Raw genomic sequence first — 23,061 nt, 5'->3', positions numbered from 1 at the left:
TGTTTCATGCACAATTGTATGTGAAACTATCGAAATGTGAGTTTCACCGGACCCGATTGGACTACCTAGGGTTTCGCATATCACCAGCGAGGGTGAAGATGGACCTGGCTAAGGTCAAAGCAGTGATAGACTGGCAGATGTCCAGAACCTGAAAACAATTACAAAGCTTCCTGGGTTTTGCAAATTTCTACCACCAGTTTATCCCATCGTTTGCCCAGGTAGCTCTACCATTAACCAATCTCCTCAAAACAAAACATCTCAGAGGAAAGCCCCAGGCAGGTCACCTGATATACTGGACCCTTGAGTGCCAACAAGCATTTGAACGCCTAAAGGCACTTTTTGCGAATGAACCAGTCCTCTGACACTCAGATCCAGCAAAGCCATTCATAGTGCAGGCTAACACAAGTGACGTCGCCATGGCTGCAGTCCTGTTACAAAAGAACGAGGATGAGATGATGCAGCCATGCGTATATATGTACCAGAAATTAATGGAGACAGAATGTGACTGGCTGATCTGGGAGGAGGCCTTTGCGGTTCAATGGGCGTTGATGACTTAGTGGCATCTCTTGGAGGGTGGGGTTGTGCCATTCAAAGTGTGGACAGACCACAAGAACTTGAATGCCCTGCAACAACCCCGACTGTCGTCAAAGCAGGTGAGGTGGGCCCTGTATGTCAGGCATTATCTTTTCACCCTGAAATGCATACCTGGCTAATTCCCTTTCCAGGAAGCCACAATATGAAAGTGTCCATGAGGAGGTGATGCAAGCCATCATACCTGCTGACCAAATCCAAACAGTAAACACCCACCATTCGCAGACTGTAACTTATCAACTGTTGTGATCTGCCAGCAGCTGGTGGAGCTGGCAGCGGAGTCAGACAGCGATGAGGCTGAGGAAGAACATGGGCCAATTCTGGAGACTGGGGAAGTCCCAGATGAGGGCTCTGCATCAGAGGCAGAGATGGGGCCAGGGTCATCGGGGAGTGATGTGCGGACTCCAGAGCATCCAGAGGCTGACAACAGAGAGGCAGAGGAACAGGAGGAGCCTGTTCCTAGTGCACGCATGAGAAGAGCTGCCAGAAGGCAAGAGCAGCTAAAGCAAAGAGGATGACTTGGGAGTAGGGCCAAGAGATGATTGGCTCCTCCCATAAGGCTTAAAAGACCAGCAACGGCTCTTGGGCTCTTTGTTGGAAAATAACGTTGATAGACTTGTTTCTTGTCTTGCTGCATTTATTTCTTGTCGACGTCTTATGCTTCTGAAGTTTTGCCAAGAAAAGCCTTTGGCAGTTTGCCTAATTAGACCAAGGTTGGCGATAAGACTGAAAAATTGTGTTATGAAGAATTTTTTTTTGAATTAGTTTGGACTACGCTGAGAATGAGTTTAATTCTTAGCTGTTCTAATAAAGTCTGTTCGTTTTCAAACTGATTGCGGCTAATAATACCTACTTGGACCTGGGTCACACCACCAACATCAGGCTTTGGTGGCCCCATCCCTCAGGCCATCCAGTCTGCATTACCAGACCGCTGGTACCAGGAAAACAATTCCCTATTAACTCAGAGGGATGGTTTTGCTTGGAAGAGGTCAAAATTGTATGTGGCCCGGGAAGTGCAATTGGAGGTGTTAAAATGTTGTCATGATGCATGCACTGCCAGACATTTCAGGTACTTAAAGACTTTGCACCTCACAAACCACCAGTTCTTGTGGCCTCAAATGAAAAGGGACATCAAGGACTATGTATGGAGCTGTGTGGTGTGTGCCACCACGAAACCCCAACCAGGCAAGCCACCAGGTCTGTTGCAAACAGTGGCAAGTCCAGCACAACCCTGAGAGCAGATAGCTATGGACTTTATTGTAGAACTGCTGGCCAGTCAAGGGAATACAGTCATCTGGACCGTAATAGATTTATTTTCAAAACAGGCCCATTTCATAGCCTGTCCCAGTCTCCCCTCTGCAAAAAAGTTGGCCAAGTTATTCAGAGTCCATATCTATCGTCTCCATGGTGTCCCCCAAAGGGTGATTTTGGATAGGGGAGTGCAATTTACTGCCAGATTCTGGCAAAGTTTCCTGACCAGAATCAGGGCATCCCAGGGGCTAAGCTCAGCATTTCACCCTGAAACCAATGAGGATACACTAACTCCATGGTGGCGCGATATCTATGGTATTATATCAAATATCGACAAACCAATTGGGCAGATTTACTCCCATTTGCTGAAGTAGCATACAATAACGCTATCCATAGCAGTACAGGATAATACCCCATTCCAGGTTGCAAAGGGATGAGAATTCATCCCAATACGAGAATGCCCTAAAACTGCCCCAGTGGATGACAGAGTGAAGGAATGGACAGACTGAACGAAGGGCGTGTGGCAAGTAGTTAAAGAGGCATTGAATCATGCGGTGGCAAGGTACAAACAGCAGGCAGACAAAAAAACAAAGGCCACAGCATATGTTCAAAGTGGGTCAAATGGTGTGCCTGTCCACCAAGTACCTGAGGCTAAACCTCCCTGGTAAAAACCTCGGACCTAAATACAAAGGGCCCTTTCCCATTGTCTGGGTGATAAAACCAGTGACAGTACAGCTTTGCCTGCCCCGGCTGCTGGGGAAGACCCATCTGGTGTTCCAAAGCAGCCTACTCAAGCCAGTCTGAATCTCAGCATTGAGGGGACTTGATGTACCACCGCCACAGCCTGTTTGTTGTGGCCCGTCAGCAGCCTACGGAGCTGGCAACAGAATCGGACAGCGATGAGGCTGAGGTGCGGACTCCAAAGCCTCCAGAGTCTGATATTAGTGAGGAGGAGGAACAGGAGGAGCCTATTCCTAATGCACGCATGAGAAGAGCTGCCAGAAGGCAAGAGCAGCTCAGGCAGAGAGGACAACTCGGGAGTAGGGCCAAGAGATGATTGGCCCCTCCCATAAGGCTTAAAACAAGACCAGCACCAGTGTTTCAGTTTGCCGGAAAACAATGTTGTAGCTGCATTCTTTGCTCTGTTCTCTGCTCTGACTTCTGGACATTTATCAGGAAGGGTCTTTGGCAGTTTGCCTAATTGGACGCAGGTCTGTGATAACCGAAGAATGTTTGTTTGGGAGGCCTTTGTTACTTTGAGTTGCATGACACTGGGAATGGAGTAATTCCCAGCAGTTTGAATAAAGTTTATTTTATCACGAACTGAATTTGTTGCTACCTACTTGGATCTGGGTCACAACAGTTATGGATGGGGCGGAACCACAATTTGAGGTGGAAAATGTCCTAGTTACGAGATGGCACAGAGGAAGTCTCCAATATATGGTAGTATGGAAAGGGTATCCACTCTCAGAGTACCTCTCCTGGGTACCCAGTGATGACATGAATGTCCCCAGACTTAACTGTAGCATTCCATCGCCAAAATCCAGAGAAACTGGGGGGGGGGAGGATAGCCCGGGCTTGATCTCACTGTGTTTCAGGTCCCGACTTCCTGGTGGGGGGGGGGCGCATGTCAGCCTCAACATACGGCCACATGTTGGGGCTGCCATTCCGGTGGGTGCAGAGGTTCTGGAGATGCAGCGGCTCCCATGGCATCCTGGCTCCTCAGCTTACCTCCTGACCACCAAGCAACATGAAGATCCCTCTCAGGTTTGGAAAGAAGGTAGAAGAAGGTAGAAGAGGGAAGAGAGTTAAAAAGGGGGGTGGTGACTGGGCAAGCCCGACTAATTGTATATAATTGTACATTGGATGAATTATTTGATATGATTGTAAAAATAAAACTTTTTTATATATATATAAAAAAAAGATCCCTCTCCCTGCTGACTGAGCAGCTGTTGAGGGTGGCTGAGAGGCTGAGTTACAGGAAAATTTGGAAAACAGCTGTAATGATGACTAATCTGGAGAGGCTTGGAAATGGCTGGAATGCTGGCCACTCTGAGGGAGTGGCCAGCGGGCTGGGACCGTGCGGGAGTAATGACTAATTGCGGTATCTAATGGAACAATGATTAATGAATAGGGAGGAATTGGGTTAAGGGTCACCTGGGTGATAAAGCTTTATAAGGTGGTGGGGAGCACAAAGCATTAGTTCCAACAAAATCTTCCTGTATTACTTTATGGATGTTAGTTCGTGCCGGTAAAGGATTCAAACCATCATTTGTGTGCGTGGCATTTTCTTTATACACCAGAACCTGATACTACCCTCTGGAACATCTTGCCTCCCCAGTGTGCGATTTGTCCCAACCCTCCTATCCTTTTGTAAGGGTCCTAATGATGTGGTTTTGCCAGTCAACTTGGAGCCCCAGTGGGGGAATAGCACAATGGAGGTGGTTGATTGAGTAATAACAGATCCCACCTCCCCCCACTCCATCCCCTCTCCATGTGAACTTGGTTTTAATGTTTGATTTTAAGTTTTTGTTTTAACTGTATATGTAACTGAAAGCCACCCAGAGTTACTCTATGGTAAATTGGACAGTCAATAAATTTCATAAATAAATAAAATTAATAATTGTAACTATGATTTATGATCTATAACCTATCACTCTGCTGTTTGCATGTACAATAAGAGATTATGCACTGGAGACAATTTTCTCCTCTCCTCTTCTGTGCTGTTCTATTTCTTTGAAAAAGTCACAACAGCTTGTTTTGATGATGTCTGCACTTTGTCCCAAATATTGAAACACTAAAGTCGGAAGGCTCTCTCCCACTCACCTTGTCTCTTTTCTTCTCTCTGCATGTTGTTTGAAATATTTGTTCCTTCCTCCTCTTTTGGTACGGCTCATCCTTGTCACCTATAGGATCTAGGTACATGTACATTTCCATATCCTAACAGTGACAACTGGTGGTTTAAAATAGCATGTGTTAAAAATTATAGCATTTCAGTGAGAAGAGCTGATGTTGTTTGCATCAATACCCATTGAGACTGGGAGTAGGGAGGCTATTCGACTGGGATTTGAAACAATATAAGAGACTGTGTTGCACATGTATATAGAGCTCAAGTCTGAATAAAATATCTTGTTAAACTGTTAGCATAGCACAAGTATCTTCTGGATTGGCTGAGTGGGAGGAAAGCAGTGTAATGCTAAGAAGTGACCATCAATGACAAAAGATAAGGACAAAAAATGTTTGGTTGTTGTCTGTTGTCAGGATTTGCCCTATTTCTGATCATGAGTCTTTTGGAAAAAGAGCAGCACAGTAGAGGAGGAGGAAAATAAATGTTGCATGTTTCAATGCCAAGTTCGTTGTTTTTGTTTGAGAAAATCAGGCTGGCAAAATGTTTAAGATTTGCACAATTTAAGATTGATGAAAACCTGAAGGAGAAACTATTATTTCCTACATCCACACCTCCACATTTATTCTAGCAAAATTTGTGTGTGCAGCAATAGAAGAAATTATGCAGAATTAGCATCAGATTGGGGGGGAACTATCTGAGAAATGCAGGATATTGGCTATACTGAGGCATTCTTGGACACCATTTCAAACCACCTCATGATCCTGTATATATCGGAAAGAAATAGAATTTGGATGACCAAGACTTTTGGGAAGCGGGCAATTATCTCTCCTTACATTTTCAAACTAAGGATTTTTTTTTTCTATTTTGCCTTCAGCATCACTACACAGAAAATTATCTAAAATCCTATTTGAAAAATATGTTTGTCTGTGTTGAATAGGAAATGTTGAAACAGTTGAACATGTTATTTTATTATATATCATCTATAAGGATATTCACGCTTATATACTGCCTTTTACATCAGTATCCTTGTGCAATCTTATAGTATTCATTCATTAAATCAGGGGTAGTCAATCTTTTTAATACCTACCGCCCACTTTTTCATCTCTGTTAGTAGTAAAATTTTCTAACTGCCCACCGATTCCACAGTAATGCGCCATGTATCGTCGTCTGCGCATGCCTCTCGCGCATTGTGGATTGGGTTGGGGGGGCGTCGGCTACCAGCTCTGCTTGTCTGTTACAGCTGGGTGCTGTGGGGGCAGATGCACAAGCTATTCTGGGACAAGACTTTTTTGTTTGCGATCGCACTATAGCGCCATTTAGTTTCACTTACATAACATGAACTTATGCGCGGGCGATACAAATAGTATATTTTCAGAAATTTAAATTGTCACGGGGAATTTTATGAAAACCTAATGAAAATATTTTTAAATAATGCTATGAAAATTTTTTAAAAAGTCAAATTAAAAAAAAGGAAAGTGCTTCAGTATCGGACAAAACCCCTACTGCCCACCACTGAAAACTGGAACGTCCACTAGTGGGCAGTAGGGGCCAGGGACTATTTATTAACTGCACTAAATAAATGTATTTAATACAAATATTTATATGTTCATCATTTTGCAGATTGTAAATCATAAAAAGAGCTTATCTAATGTGAAGATAAATTTTCAAGAAGCATTTGATGAAAAGCACCAAATAGCAATAGCATTTAGACTTATTTACTACCCTATAGTGCTTTACAGCACTCTCTGGGCAGTTTATAATGTCAGTGTATTGCACCCAGCAATCTGGGTCCTCACCCTCAGAAGGATGGAAGGCTAAATCAATTTTGAGCCACATCAAGCTCAAACTCCAGGCTGTGGGCAGTTACCCTGCAATATTACATTCTAACAACTGCACCACCAAGACTCATAAAAGTTCACAAAAGACCACAAAAAAATCACAAAAGACCAATTAAGATTTTCTCCTGTTAAGTATATTTATTCAGTACACATTCTATATGGCAATAACAATATTTTGACTATTTCACTCTTTTAAGGCTCAATTTTAAGTAGCTATATATGTGGAGAGTATTCATTAAGTTGTTTGTTCATGAGTAGGCCCCACTGATTCTTACAGCTGCCTGGGGAGGTAAAAGCAGAAACCGCTGAATCTACAAGACACTTTAGGCTTTTCAATGTTGGAGGTTTACAATGAAGTATTATTAGAAGCCAAGATACCAAATACGTGGATGGAAGCAAATATCACTTTAATACTGAAAGAAAATTCAGTAGATAAAAAATTATAGGCCAATATCATTATTAAATTTAGACTATAAAATATATGTTTCAATAGTAGCAGAGACTAAAAAGATTCTTGAATAAATTTATATACTCAGACCAGAATGATTTTTTACCTTAAAGAGAAATTAAAAATTATATGAAAATTATCTTGAATATGTTGGAGTATTAGGAAGTACATTCCAAAAAAAACAAAAACAAATGCCGTTGATATTTTTAGATGCACAGAAAGCATTTGACAATGTGAAGTGACAATTTATGTTACTACAATTAAAATATATGGACTTTGGTGAAAAAATTACTAATATGATTAAGGCAATATATTCTAAACAAATTGTAAAGGTGATGGTTAATGGGGACATGACAGAGAACTTTAATATAAGGAAAGGCAAAGACAAGGATGTCCCTTTTACTATTTATATTAACATTAGAAGTGCTAAACAGAAAAACATTAGAGAAGATTCAGAAATAAAAGGTATGGAATTTAAAAAAGAAAAAAACAAATTACAGGCATTTGCAGATGACCTGGTATTTATTCTAGAAGAATCACAAGAAACTGGACCCAAATTAATAAAAAAAAAAGGAAGAATATGGTGAAGTTGCAGGATTGAAAATAAAGAAAAAACAAGATATTAGTCAGAAATGTTACAGATAAACAACAACGAATTGATGAAGACAGATATTCAGATAGTTAAGAAAGTAAAATACTTAGGAATTCAATAAACAGCAAGATGTACAACTATTAAAGAAGGAACAGTATAAGTTTTGCAACAAATTAAACTAGATCTGGAGAAACGGAAAAATTTGCAATTATCAATGATAGAAAGAATAGCTACAATAAAAATGAATATCTTGCAGAGATTATTTTTGTTCCAAACAATTCCAATAAAGTTAGAAAAGAAATACTTTGAGGAGCTAAATAAAATGTCAAAATACATTTGGCAAGGAAAAAGAGCAAGAATAAGATTGGAAATGTTACACGATTCTAAAAACAAAGGGGGGGGGGTTAGGCTGCCAGATTGGGAGTTATATTACCAGGCCTCTGCACTTACATGGGTGAAAGGCTCTGTTTTAGGCCCAGTACTCTTCAATATCTTCAATGATTTGGACGAGGGGAAAGATGGGGAACTCATCAAATTTGCACATTTCAAGCTAGCAGGAATAGCCAACACTCCAGAAGATAGGCTTAGGATACCGAAGGATCTTGACAGACTAGAACATTGGATGCTATATAACAAAATGAAATTCAATGGTGAAAAAAGCAAGGTTCTACATTTAGGCAAGAAAAACAAAATGCACAGGCACAGTATATGTGGTACCTCACTCAATAATAGTAACTGTGAGCGAGATCTTGGAATCCTAGTGGAGAATCATTTAAATATGAGCCAACAGTGTGCTGCAGCCACCAAAAAAGTTAACACAGTTCTAGGCTGCATAAACAGAGGGATAGAATCAAGATCATGTGAACTGTCAATACCACTATAATGCCTTGGTAAGGCCACACTTGGAATACTGCATCCAGTTTTGGTCGCCACGATATAAAAAAGATGTTGAGACTCTAGAAGGAGTGTAGAGAAGAGCAACAAAGATGATTAGGGGACTGGAGGCTAAAACATATAGAGAACGATTGCTAGAACTGGGTATGTCTAGTTTGAGGAAAAGAAGGACTAGGGTGACATGATAGCAGTGTTCCAGTATCTCAGGGGCTGTCATAAAGAAGAGGGAGTCAGGCTATACTGCAAAACACCTGAGGGTAGAACAAGAAGCAATGCATGGAAACTAATCAAGGAGAGAAGCAATTTAGGAGAACTAAGGAGAAATTTTCTGACAGTTAGAACAATTAATCAGTGGAACAATTTGCCTCCAGAAGTTGTAAATGCTCCAACACTGAAAATTTTTAAGAAGAAATTTGATAACCATTTGTCTGAAATGGTATAGGGTTTCCTGCCTAAGCAGGGGGTTGGACTAGAAGACCTTCAAGGTCCCTTCCAACTCTGTTATTCTATTTTCTATTCTATTTTCTATTCCCTTCTATTCCTTCTGCCCTGAATAAAAAATGGTAGGGAACATGTAGACTTAAAAACCCTTAGCTACAACGTAGCAACATCACTGGTGTGGCTTGAAGAATTCATCTGAAGGATTACTCTCCCAAGAAAAAATAATGTCAACAGCCTTCTTTATGCACATGATAGCAGGAATATGCCAGATATACCAGCCCTGAGAACTGGCACTCTGCACTGACAATTTTTCATTGCTTTTAAGACAAATGACAGCAACAATAATGTCCATGTTAAATGGGCTCTTCTAAATATCCCCTTCTTTCTGCATTTGTAAAGAAACTTCAGAAAGTATTTAGGAATGAAGAATTAAGTGACAGCACTCACATTCTCTAGGTTGTATTTAGGGCATTTTTTGTGAAGTGGGAAGGTAGAATACATATTCTTGTTTTGTTCTTGGTCTTTGTGGAACCTCATGACATAATCATAATTATTCAAAGACAGTAACAATATTGCATCTTTGGTCAGAATTACCATATTATTCGCAGTATAAGATACTTTGGAGTATAAGATGCACATTAGTTTTGGGGGAGGAAAAGAAGAAAAAAAAATCTCTATCTCTGCCTACCAGCATCCATCCATATCCATCTGGCTAGCGTCTTTGCAGCAAACAGCCTGGTCAGCTTCAGCAACATTTGGTGTATAAGATGCGCCACAATTTTCATCCACTTTGGGTGTGTGTGTGTGTTTGTGTCTTATACTCGAAAAAGTATGATAATATGTGACAACTAAGCACAACATCTACCTGGGTAACATTCAAGATGGCCATTCACCGAAATACAAGTATTCTACAAGAAGACAATTTTCCATTCACAGCATCCTCACCTATAAATGAGGGCAGGGATGTCCCAATGAAAGCCTCATTCTTCTGTACTTCTACACCAAGATCAGATGCAAATATGTAAGTTGTGGGATCTGCCACATGAGCCACTTGTTCTCCCTCCCTAGTTTTCACTCTGCAAAATTAAGCTATTAATCCATTTTGAAACTCATTTCTCTGATTAAATGCAAGATGCCTTGCACCTTTGGGTAATTAAGTCACATTTAGCAAGACAAACACAACTGCAGATCTGGTTCCAAATAAGGCCAGATAATGGGCAGGAACAGAAGGTGATCAAATACACTAGACAAATTTTCTATCTTTATGATTTCACCCCTATTTGCACAAATGCCACTCTTGGGTCAGAGGTGGGCCAGTGAAAATTCAGATTTTCCTCCAGTTGTTACCACTTCAATCAAACTTCCAGAGTCTGGCCGGTTTTTACCGATGATCCAGTCATAAAAAATTCTGGCAGAACAGATGGAAACAAGTGCATGAGTTAGTTTCATTGGAAAGTTTCACAATCCAAATGCTCATTGAGTTTTCATAACTATTCCATAATTTCCCTATTAATAAAGTTATGAGATAACAAGCTGAAAAGAAATTTGAGTCCCCCATTCAGAGGACCTTGTAAAAGATTGTAGTGCAGAAGTTTCTATTTTAATGGTCTTGAGGTGCATTTCTTTATTTTCCTGGAAAGACAAACCTTCTAAATCCAAAGATTTGCTAAGATGTAACATTATTTTTGTTATGCACAAGAACAACTATTCTCAGCTGCATCAGGGCTATTACTAAAAGAAACTAAACCACCTTCTACATACAAGGAGATAATCCATAATTATTCCCAATCTACAATTTAAAAGAGGCACTATGAAGTTGAGGTTGGTTTGAGACATCTCAGCTAAGGGAGATCTCTCTTCTGTAGTTCAGTTTATTCTGCTTGCACAAGATAGAAAATATAAATAAATAGATCAGATAAACTGATGCAAGACACTTTTCTTTCCAAGAAAAGAAATTAATCTATGTACAGTATCTGTCTGCCTATCAGGCCATCTGTCCATTAATCCATTTACTTTCAATAGTATAAGATTTTGAGATTGTGTTAAAGGTCCATTCATAATACAGCACCTGGAGGACAGATAATCAGTTATTCATACCCATTTACCAAATTGCCACCCAGATACAAGTTTTCCCACCTCTTCTTACTTAGATTACTTCTTTTCCAGAACTGATGGGTCAATGCAACAATGCACGAGGCTTGGCCAAACACCAATTATTTTACCATAAAGTTTTTGGGGACCTGGGTGGTCTTTGATGCCATCGGAAACAATGTAAATAAGGTAATACTTGAGCCTGGTGTTTTGCTTCTCATTCTTTTAAATTATTGATTTTTAACCAAATATAAAAAACCACGTGAGGAAGGGAACCAAGCAACACCTGAGGCATACTTGAACCACAATAGAACCCCAGTTATGAAAACAATATTGATATCACATTTCCTTATATTTATGTGTCTAAAAGAATGCTCTGGCTGGCAGTTTGGGGTCGTATTGGCCTTTATTGGTCACCCCACAATCTAGAGCACTTTGAGTCTTCTGAGTAGCAATGCTGCAGGCATGTTGAAAAAAATGTCAAGATGGTGGCCTTGACTACACAATATAAGCTTTTTTTATTTATTAAATTTGTATGCCACCCATCTTCTTATCAAGCATCTCTGTGCGGCTTGTGCTTTGGCTCCATAAAAAGCCTTGCCCTTCCATTAAAAAAAAGAGGCAGGTCTTCTCAATGCCCCTGCTATCTAGTTCAGCCCTTTTGGAGCTGAGCAATCGACGTCCAGCCTCCCCCTGGAAGAAAGCATGCAAACACATAGAAAAGCGGCATCATCAAGTGCTCCTAAAAGGGAGAAAAATAGCTTAGACTTCCCTAGGGGAAAAAAAGTCTAGTGCTGGTTATAGGAGATTCAGTTCTCAGGGGAACAGAACCAGCCATCTGTAGACCAGACTTTCAATCTACGGAGGTATGTTGTCTCCCTAGAGCAAAAAATCAAAGATGTGGCCAAGAACCTTACTAAAATAATCAAACTCACAGATTACTAGCCCTTTCTTCTCCTTCACATAGGGATGAATGACATGACAATGAACCTGAAAACAATATTGTGAAATTATGAGCAGCTAGGCAAGAAAGTTAAGGAGTTAGGAGCACAAGTGGTATTTTCATCTCTACTTCCAACAATAGGTCAATATCCAATGAGGGAACAAAGAATTTTAGAAATGAACCATTGGCTTAAGAGTTGGTGCTGCCAAAAGAACTTTGGATTCCTAGAGCATGGCCTGCATTACCTACATCAGTGTTGGTGAACCTTTTCAGCACTGAGTGAAGTGAAGGCCAGCATGCATGCCAGGAAGCTGCTCTTCTGGTTTCCGGCACCCCCGCGTGCATGAAGACCAACTCAGAAGAGCGACAACAGCTGGCGTGCCCGGAGAGATGGCTCTGTATACCACTTGGGGCACGAGTGCCATAGGTTTGCCATCACGGACTTACATGAAGGACTTCTGGCAAGAGATGGGCTGCACCTCACAAGAATCAGAATGTATTTCGAAAACGACTGGCTCAATTTATCAGAAACGCTTTAAACAAAAACTGAGGGGGGAGGGTGACCAATCCTTAGGATATTTAGGACCTAATCCCAACCATAAATCCCAAGGCAACCAATCAATGATGCAAGAAGTGACGGGAAGAAAGAAAAGCTTAGAAATAAAGTAGGAAGCATACCCAGGATCAGACATACAGGACTCAAATACCTGTGCACAAACATTCAAATTTTGGGGAGTAAACAAGGTGAACTTGAAGTCCTAGTACACAAGGGCAAGTATGATATACAGTAGTTGACATCACTGAAACTTGGTGAGATGAAACTCAGGACGAGAATGTACTGATGGAAAGATACAAATTCTTCAAAAGAAAAAAAACTAACAAAAGAGGAGGTGGAGTTGCATTATATGTAAGACATCATTACATCTCTATAGAAATGCATAAAATCAATAAGCTTTTCAGAATGAATATGGGTCAATATAAAAAGAAAAAATAATGCCATTGCATTATACACCCCCACACACAACCAAGAAGAAGAAATAGGATGTTTTAGGCCCTGTACTCTTCAACATCTTCATAAATAATTTAAATGAGAAGAGGAACTCATCAAATTAGCAGATGACACTAAACTGGCAGGAATAGTCAACAGCCCAGAAGATAGGCTAAAAATCCAAATGGATCTCAACAAACTTGACAGGGCCCAACAAACTGGAACCTATCTAATAAAATGAAATTCAAGGTAGAGAAAAATAAGGTTTTATACTTAGGGGAAAAAAATCAAATGTATACATACAGTTTAGGTGAAACCTAGCGCAATAGCAGTAACTGTGAAAGAATCTTGGAGTCCTAGTGGACAAACATTTAAATATGAGCCATCAGTGTGCGGCAGCAGCCAAAAAAGCCAATGCAATCCTAGATTGCATTAATAGCAGAACAGAATCAAGATGATGTGAAATATTAGTACCGTTTTATAAAGCCTTAGTAAGACCATACTTAGAATACTGAATCCAGTTTTGGTCACCCTATTATAAAAAAGATGTAGAGACTCTGGAAAGAGTGCAAAAAAGAGGAACAAAAATGATTAGGGAGCTGGAACTAAAACATATGAAGAACGGTTATAGGAATTGGATTTGACATGATAACAGTGTTTCAATATTTGAGGCACTGGCATAAAGAAGAAAATGGTCAACCTATTTTTCAAAGAACCAAAAGGCAAGTCAAGAAACAATGGTTGGAAACTAATCAAGGAGAGAACCAACCTAGAACTAAGGAGAAATTTCCTGACAGCTCTTGTTATTCTGTTTTTCTTCTGCCACCATAATGGCTTCCTCCCTCCCCGCTCCCCTCACTGTGGACATCCAAGACTCCAAGCATCAATTTGCAGGACACAGATTTGTACAGGACACAGATTTTGTTATTCAACAAATCTCTGAACCAAAATGCACACAACATATGTTCAAGGTTTCAGACTGGGAGCTGGAAAAGAGTTTTGTTTGCTCACCCTGCAATGAACTCTAGTGGCGTCCAGGAACTGAAGTCAGCCTCTGGCATGGATTTCCTGTTCATTGGAGTATCCAAGGTAACCCTGGAACACAGAGAGAGGTGGGGAGGGAGAGGGAGAGAGAGATAAACTCCTTTGCTCGCTGTCTGGCTCATCTGATCAATTCTGCCTGCATTTCTTCTGTGTTCTAACAAAAGCACCAGGCTCAGCCCAGAATAAAGAGCATAATATTTTTTCAATCCTGTCCCCAGGAAAATGCACTTTCATTCATTACAATCTTCTTGTTGAAGCAGACATGTTACCCAGAATAAAATATTATGTCCAAACTTCATCAAAGGTCCAATAGTTTTTTTCTCCCCCAGATATGGAAAATACAGTTTTAAAAAAAATCATAGGGCTAGAAGGGACCTTGGAAATCTAACCCTAACCCCACCCAAGGCAGCAGACCATATACATACCATCCCAAACAAATGGCTGCCTAATTTTTCTTGAAAACCTCAAGCAATGAAATACCTACAACTCTGGGTGGCAAGCTGTTCCACTGATTAACAATGTTCCGAGAATCTCACCATTTTACCCCCTAGGTGGCTTTTCATTAAAAGCATTAGATAACTGGAAGTGTGGAGTGAAATGTCCTTTCGCATCTTTGGATTCACAAGTCCTGAGGAGATTAAAGATTCAAGATTGCAGCAGAGACTACACTATCCAAGTTCCACCCTCTTTTTGTATGTGTGGCACAAGCCTCTGGATCTAGGCCCAATGTTCAAGCTACTTCTCTGTGGCTCTTCCAACTCTGTTCTCTTCCAGAGTTCTCTTCCAACTCTGCAGGAGCTTGGCAGCCAGTGAATTTCAGGCCATCCCTTGAATCACATAACTCCCATGTGATTCCAGAATGACTTACGGAAGGATCGCAACAGCTGCAGCACCAGCGGGGAGGCCACTGTTTGAACCAGAGAGACTCTGGCAGAGTTGATGGACAGCTCCTTTGGCCATGCCATATGCAATCATTCCTAGAATACAGAATAAAAGAGTTGGAAGGGACCTTGGAGGACCTAGTCAAACCACCTGCTCAAGCAAGAGACCCTATAGCAGGCATGTGAAACTGGATTTCTTTGAGGGCCACATCAGGGTTGTGTTTGACCTCAGGGGGCCAGGGGTGGGCATGGCCATGATGGGCGTGCCACAGGACTCATGTTGGGGGAGCGGGCCGCACGCAAACCCCCCTGAGCCCTGTTTTCAGCCTGGACAGCCTCCTGCAGTACTCTGGCAGCAAAAACGGGGTGCGGACAGGCCATGTGCAGCCCCTTGCCCCGTTTTTGCTAGCAGAGCCACCACGGGCCGGTCCTTTGTGATTTCTAGGCTGGCCCTGCAGGCCGCATCTAAGCACCCCATGAGCTAGATCCAGCCCATGGCCTTGAGTTTGAGACCCCTGCCCTATACCATTTCAGACAAGTAGCTGTCCAGTCTCTTCTTATAAACCTCCAGTGATGAAGCATACACAATTCCTGAAGACAAGCCATTCCACTGGTTATTTGCTCTCACATAGGAAATTTCACCTTAGTTCTAGGCTGCTTCAATCCTCTCTCTTCTCTTCTCTGTTAGTAAGAATTAGGTCCAGTATGGCTGTCCTCTAGTTCCCTCCTCTAACTTTTGGCTACAAAGTTGTCAACTAGATTGGTTAGGAACCTGTTTGATCTCCCACTAGATGCAGAGTTTGTCTCCAACTTGGTATCAGGGCAGTTAAAGTATGCCATTACTGCTGTGCTATATTTCCTATATACATTTATTAACTCGTTAACAAAAAGTCCATCTATTTCTTCTGCTTGGTTGGGAGGCTTTAATACATATGGGTCAATATAAAAGGGAAAAAATTGCCATTGCCATAGGTGTATACTATTTTTTTTCCTTTTATATTGACCCATATGTATTCTAGGTGGTTTTCATCCTTGTTTTTGTGCATTTTTGTACAAAAATGATTTCTTACATATAATGCAACTCCACCTCCTTTTTTATTACATCTGTTTCTTTGAATAGTTGGTATTGACGAATGAAGGCAAATATATTCCAGGATAATGTTGCAGGAAACAATTGGGGTCGGTCAGCAGTACCAGAGGTTTTGAATTCTAAGCTTTCAGACTTGTACTGGAGCCATCTTCAGAGAACTTCTCTCTAGCAGAGTGTGCGCTCTTCTGTGTGTGTTATATATAGTGCCTGTTGTATGTGGTTTAGATATTGATTGGAGTGTATTGATGACTGGCTTTTAAGTCACTGGCTGTCGTTTGCTTGTGCTACCCAGCCCTCGCCTTCTACGTATTTGATAGGCTGGTGGTAAATCAGCACTCCTGTTGAATGATGATGGCCGTTTACCAGATTTCAATTACTTCCCTGGCTGTTTTTGTGCCTGTCTGTCCAAACATCTTAGAAGCTGCAGAAATGAACGTGTGTCCTTGTTCATTGCGGTGTGAGGTTACCAATGAGTTCAGGGCTGCTCGTCTGACTTCTTGCTTATATTCTTGCAATCTGGTGGTTAGCTTCCTCCCCATCTGTCCTACATAGTCACGAACTTAACAACTGCAATGATTCACTTAATAACTGTGGCAAAGTCATAAGATGGGGAAAAACTCACTTAACAAATGTTTCACTTAGCAACATAAATTTTGGGCTCAATTGTGGTTGTAAGTTGTGGACTACCTGTATACAGGGGTAAAATGCTCCCGGTTCGGACTGAACCAGCCGATCCGGTAGCAATGGCGGTAGGTGGTTCAGAGAACCAATAGCAAAAATCCCTGCCCCCCCCCCCGCCCATGTCCACCGAATTGCCTGGTCACCTGCTTGCCGCTTCTTTCCAGCTCACTCACTTTTCCCACCCGAATGGTAGGAATAGGTTGTAAAAAATGCTTTTAAAAGTAAAAAAAAAAAAAGGCTCTGACGATCACAGCTGAGCTGCGTGATCGTCAGAGCCTTTTTTTACTTTTAAAAGCATTTTTTACAACCTATTTGGCTGACTAGGTTGTAAAAAAATGCTTTTAAAATTAAAAAAAAAGATTGCATGTCACAGCTGATCACACATACCCCTGTGCACTGTTCTACTTACCCTATGCCTCCTTTTGGCATGCACCGTGCACGCATGCACCTTGCATTTGGCATGTGCAGCACGCGTTTGGCACACAGTACGCATGTGCAGCCAGCGAACCGGTAGTAAACTGGTTCAGATTTCACCACTGCCTGTATATTTAGAGCCGAGGTGGTACAGTGGTCAGATTGCAGCACTGCAGGCTACTTCAACTGACTGCTAGCTACAGTTTGGCAGTTCAAATCTCACCAGCTCAAGGTTGACTCAGTCTTCCAACCTTCTGAGGTCAGTAAAATGAAGACCCAGATGGTTGGGGGCAATATGCTGACTCTAAACTGCTTAGAGAGGACAGTAAAAGCACAATGAAGCGGTATATAAGTCTAAGCGCTATTGCTATTTCTTAACCATTCAACCCCATGACCTTGGATTTTTCTATTTTCCACAGAAATAGTCTTATTGGCAACAATATCTTCCGCAGTCATTTCATGGTTAAGAATAAAGTTTGACTTTCAGCAGAAGCCTGTTATGAAATGCACCTTACTGGATATAAGGCACTTCCTGGAATCCAACCACATCAGATGGTCTCTGGAAGCCCACCTGTCATTGCATCAGTGTGGGAATATAAGAGCAAGGTCAAGAACTGACTTGCAAATATGTTAATTTTAACTAACATTTTAATATATTATGGACGGTTTCATGTTGCTGTTTTAGTGGGGTTTTGAAACCCATTAAAAAGTAGTATTTAGCATTAAATACCAATGCTCCAAATTTAGTTTTACAGATAGTCCTTGACTTACAGTCATATTTGTTGTTAAGTAATCCAGTTGTTAAGTAAGGAATCACTTGGCCCATTTTTATAACCTTTTTTTGCTATAGTTGTTAAGCAAGACATCATGTTACTTCAACTTGTGATCTCCCCTGCCACCTTCCCCCTGCCAACTTTGCCTTGTTGAAAGGGGAAGGTTGGGAAAGTCACAAATATGATCATGACTGTGGGATGCTGTAACTTTGCCAAGTGCCCAGTTGCAATCACATGCCTGCTGGGATGCTGTAACAGTTAGTATGAGGATCTATCATTAGCCATTTTTTCCCCAGTGCCATCGTAATTTCAAATGGTCACTAAATGAATGGATGGTCAAGGAATATCTGTATTACAAAATGAACCAATGAATTTATTAAACTATTCCATATTTATGAATTTAGATTGGAATTCCATTCCTTCCTTCCTTCCTTCCTTCCTTCCTTCCTTCCTTCCTTCCTTCCTTCCATCCATCCATCCATCCATCCATCCATCTACCTACCTACAACAAAACTGGTTTAGGTATTCTGCTACTGAACCTAGATACTTTTTTTCTTAAATGAAGGGAACAATGTAAATTGTAATTCAAAAAGACATCTACTGTAAACTCATTTAGAATCAAAAACCTTATTCGATTGTGGATATCCTACAACATATTTCAGACACTACTCTGTTAAGGAAAATAGGAATCCTTAATCCTCTACCTTTTCTTTGAAGCTGGAAGTCGGTCTACAATAGCAGATTCCCTGGTCTGAACTAGAATCTGCCAATTCAGCAAAAGATGGTGAAAACTCCTAGCATTTCAATGGTCAAAGACTGAGCTTTTTTCATTTGCAATTTTTAAAATGCTATTAACATTGATTCGATTGCAGAACTCATTGTTTCAATATGGATTCCCGTAGCAGAATGGAAATTTTAATTTTTAGCAGAAAACACAGCATTTCTGTAGACTTTATACAGACACAAAACTACTAATAGGGCCAGGTCTATTTTGTAAGGATTGAGTCAGAGGGTTGAAGGCCATTTGTCTTTGAAGCAAGAAAATACAAAGGTCTAATTCAAAGTAAACAAGCAGAATCAGCATTATTACTTAGGGAACAAAATAGGTCTTAGCTTTTTTGCAGCTTATATTCAAGCTAAAGCACTTTCTGTACAAGCTAAAAAAAGCCTTTCATAAACACACATACATTCTTCTCCCAAATATTAACAGAATTTTAAAGTTTAAAGTTTTCACTGGAGGACAGAATTTCTACAACTGAAATTTCCAATCTGAATATTAAAGGCTAAGGAAAATATTGACCAAACCAACATGCACACACCAGGAATATTTCCATTTTACCTGGAGTTCCAGCTAATGCTGCTTTTGCACCTGTTAGAGTCAATAGCCCCCCTTCCTTCAGGTATTTGGTAGCCAAATGACTAGAGATGGTTGATGTCCAAACACTCTGCTTCCACATCAGGTCACTGTTTTTGTATAAAGCTAAGAGATGAACAGGAAGATATGAAAACCATTATACATCATGAAACACATCCACCTTCTGGAGAGAGCATCATCAACTGTTTTCTCTTAGCCAGATAAGGTCTTGTTCTGCACAAGACAGTTGAGAACAGCTCCCTAGTTTAGCTGCCGGGTTTGAAATAGGAATTTAACTCCAAGCTGCCCAGTCAGATACCTGTGGGTTTAACAATGGGATGGTTATATATTAAAAAATAACTAGTAGCATTCAGACACCTGTAGCATTCAAAGCAAGTCTCAGACCATCTAGATCACTATCCCAGTTCAAAAATAAATTGTCAAATGCAATCTTATTGTGCTCATTTCTCAACAATTCTTTTTAATCTGGTTTAAATCTAAGGAGACACCGATGATTCAATCCTGCTTCAAATTTAGACACTCCCCTATTAACCATCTGGTTTCCAGATACAGACGGGAGTGAAGAACAGAAAATGTACACCAGTGCCTTTGATCAATTTATAGCTTGCTAACTCCATTTCCCATAATCTCCAAACTGGGCCTTAAATCTTTTTACAAACTATGATTTCAAGTTGAAGGAGGCAATTTTATTTTGCAGGAAGCATATTAAACAATCCCAAGTCTGAAGTTCAACCATTACACAAAAATTGCATTTGAACAATGTGAACTTCTTACTCACATCAGATATGTAAAGGGAGGATCTACACAAACCTATTGCTGCCCTACAAGGCACACACAAATCATTTTTTCTTAAATATTATGCTTATGCCAAGGCTTTGGAATATAAAACACATCTTAGAGCCAGTGGTTAAGATGCTGGCCAAGGAACCAGGAGACCTGAATTCTAATGCCGCCTTATGCATGAAAACTGGCTGCATGACTTTGGGCCAATCACCAGGAGACTTTAAGTCTTAGTCCCACCTTAGTCATGATAGCCGGGCAGGTGACTTTGGGTCAATCACTCTCTCAACCAATCTACCTCATAAGACTTGTTATTGTGGGAAAAATAGGAGGAAAGTGTATTATATATGTTCACCACCTTGAGTTACTTACAGTGCATTCAGAAAGTATTCAAACCAGGGGTGAAATCTAAAAATTTTCCCTACCAGTTCTGTGGGTGTGGCTTAATTGGTGGGTGTGGCTTGGTGGTCAGGTGACTGAATGGGCATGGTCAACAATAATAAATAATAAAAATAATAAAGTATACAAAACTTGGGAGGCACCGGTCTACCTTCTTTAAAAAGGTCCTTGAGTGGCGCAGGCTGCTAAACAGCCTGTTATTAACAACAGCTGCCTGCAATTATTGCAGGTTCAAGTCCCACCAGGCCCAAGGTTGACTCAGCCTTCCATCCTTTATAAGGTAGGTAAAATGAGGACCCAGATTGTTGGGGGCAATAAGTTGACTTTGTATATAATATACAAATAGGATGAAGACTATTGCTTAACATAGTGTAAGCCGCCCTGAGTCTTCGGAGAAGGGCGGGGTATAAATGTAAATAAATAAATAAATAAAATAAATAAAAACAGAGGCCCCGGTCTACTAATTGCCTTTTACTGAAAGGCACCTATCTACCAAGTGCCTTTTTGTGGCAGGTGGTCAGTCTACCTTCTTTAAAAATAGAGGCCCTGGTCTACCAATTGCCTTTTACTGAGAGGCACCGGTCTACCATTTGCCTTTTATTGAGAGACACCGATCTACCTTCTTTAAAAATAGAAGCCCCAGTCTACCAATTGCCTTTTACTGAGAGGCACCGGTCAACCAAGTGCCTTTTTTTGGCAGGCACTGGTCTACCTTCTTTAAAAATAGAGGCACTGGTCTACTCACTGCCTACAGCGCTGATCAGCTGTAGTGCGGCCCTTTGAAGTGCCGCGGCAGTCATTTAAGGCCATTTGCAGCTATATCACCACCGATTGCTTCAGGGTCAGAGAAGAGGAACAGTGAGTCGTGGGCAGTGATTTTTGCTACTGGTTCTCCAAACTACCTGCCCCCATCGCTACCGGATCACGCGATCCGGTCCGAACTGGGAGCATTTCACCCGATTCAAACCCCCTTTCCTTTTTCAACTTTGTTATGCAAAAGCCTGATTCTGTTGAAATTCATTTTTTTCTGATTAATCTACACTTAGTATTCCATAATGACAAAGTGAAAACAGAATTTTAGAAATGTACATAAATTTATTAAAAAGAAAAAACTGAAATATCACATTGGTGATATTGATATTCAGACCCTTTGCAACAACATGTGAAATTTAGCTCTGATGCCTCCCATTTCTCTTGATTGCTGCTGACATGTTTCTATACCTTGATTGGAGTCCACCTGTGATAAATTAAATTGATTGGATATGATTTGGGAAAGCACACCTCTCTCTATAGAAAACCTCACAGCTGACATATTGCACAAAGCCAAAACCATGAAGTCAAAGGAACTGCCTGCAGAGCTCAGAGTGCAGGATTATTGCAAGGCACACATCTGGGGAAGGCTACAATAAAATTTCTGCTGCACTGAAGATTCCTAAGAACACAATAGCCTCCATAATTCTCAAATGGAAGAAGTTTGGCACAACTAGAACTCTTCCAAGAGCTCACCCAGTCAAACTGAGCAATTGGGGTGAAGGGCCTTAGTAAGAGAGGACCAAGAACCCGATGGTCAGTCTGACTGAGTTCCAGAGATACCGTATGGAGATGACACAGAGTTCCAGAAGGACAGCGATCATTGCAGCCCTCTACCTATCTGGGCTTTATGGCAGAATGGCTAGGCATAAGTCTCTCCTCAGCGCAAAACACATGAAAGCCCGCTTGGAGTTTGCAAAAAAGCACCTGAAGAACTTTCAGATTGTGAGGAACAAGATTCTATGGTCTGATGAAACCAAGATTGAACAGTTTGGCCTCAGTTCTAAACATTATGTCTGGAGGAAATCAGGCACTGCTCATCACCTGCCCTATTTCATCCCAACAGTGAAGCATGGTGGTGGCAGCATCATGCTGTGAGGATGTTTTTCAGCAGCAGGGACTGGGAGACTGGTCATGGTTGAGGGAAAGCTGAATGGCACAAAGTACAGGGGTATCTTCAATGAAAACCTTTTCCCTAGCGCTCAAGACTCCGACTGGGCCAAAGGTTCACTTTCCAACATGACAATGATCCTAAGCATACAGCCAAGACAACACAGGAGTGGCTTAGGGAAAACTCTGTGAATGTCCTAGAATGGCCTAGCCAGAGCCTTGACTTGAACCCTATTGAACATCTCTGGAGGGACCTGAAAATGACTTTCCACCGACAGTCACCATCCAACCTGACTGAACTTGAGAGGATTTGCAAGGAAGAATGGCAGAAAATCCCCCAATCCAGGTATGCAAAACTTGCTGCATCATACCCAAAAAGATTCAAGGTTTTAATTGCTGCCAAAGGTGCTTCAGCAAAGTACTGAGTGAATACTTACGCCAATTTGATATTTCTGGTTGTTTTTAATAAATTTACAGACATTTCTAAAATTCTGTTTTCACTTTTTCATTATGGGGTAGTGAGTATAGTTTAATGAGAAAAAATATATATAGAATCTATATATCTATAGAATCAGTCTGCAGCATAACAAAATGGACAAAAGTGAAGAGGGTCCAAATACTTTCTGAATGCACTGTAGAAAGTAATAAAGGTGGAATAAATATCAAATAAGTAAAATAAAAATTCCAAATGCTTTCTAGACGCTATCTTTGCAATCATAGACAGCTTCAGGGCAGACTCAACTGTGCAACACAGCCCTACTAAAATGCATTTAAATTTA

At 40.9% G+C, this 23,061-nt stretch overlaps 1 protein-coding gene across 5 annotated transcripts in view; it reads right to left on the bottom strand.

Moving 5' to 3' along the window:
* Window positions 1–23,061, bottom strand: part of QDPR (quinoid dihydropteridine reductase) — a 236,801-nt gene that overhangs the window by 185,379 nt on the left and 28,361 nt on the right. For 3 of the 5 annotated variants that reach the window (XM_058193641.1, XM_058193642.1, XM_058193644.1), the window contains exons 4-6: window positions 19,148–19,288; window positions 14,838–14,946; window positions 13,937–14,020 (exon numbers count right to left, since the gene is read on the bottom strand). In XM_058193641.1, the coding sequence (XP_058049624.1) occupies window positions 13,937–14,020; window positions 14,838–14,946; window positions 19,148–19,288 (334 nt within the window). The other 2 variants (XM_058193643.1, XM_058193645.1) reach the window with 2 other exon arrangements.

Source organism: Ahaetulla prasina, chromosome 8, assembly GCF_028640845.1.
Source record: "Ahaetulla prasina isolate Xishuangbanna chromosome 8, ASM2864084v1, whole genome shotgun sequence".
Taxonomy (NCBI): domain Eukaryota; kingdom Metazoa; phylum Chordata; class Lepidosauria; order Squamata; family Colubridae; genus Ahaetulla; species Ahaetulla prasina.
This window is presented reverse-complemented; position numbering and strand designations above follow the sequence as displayed.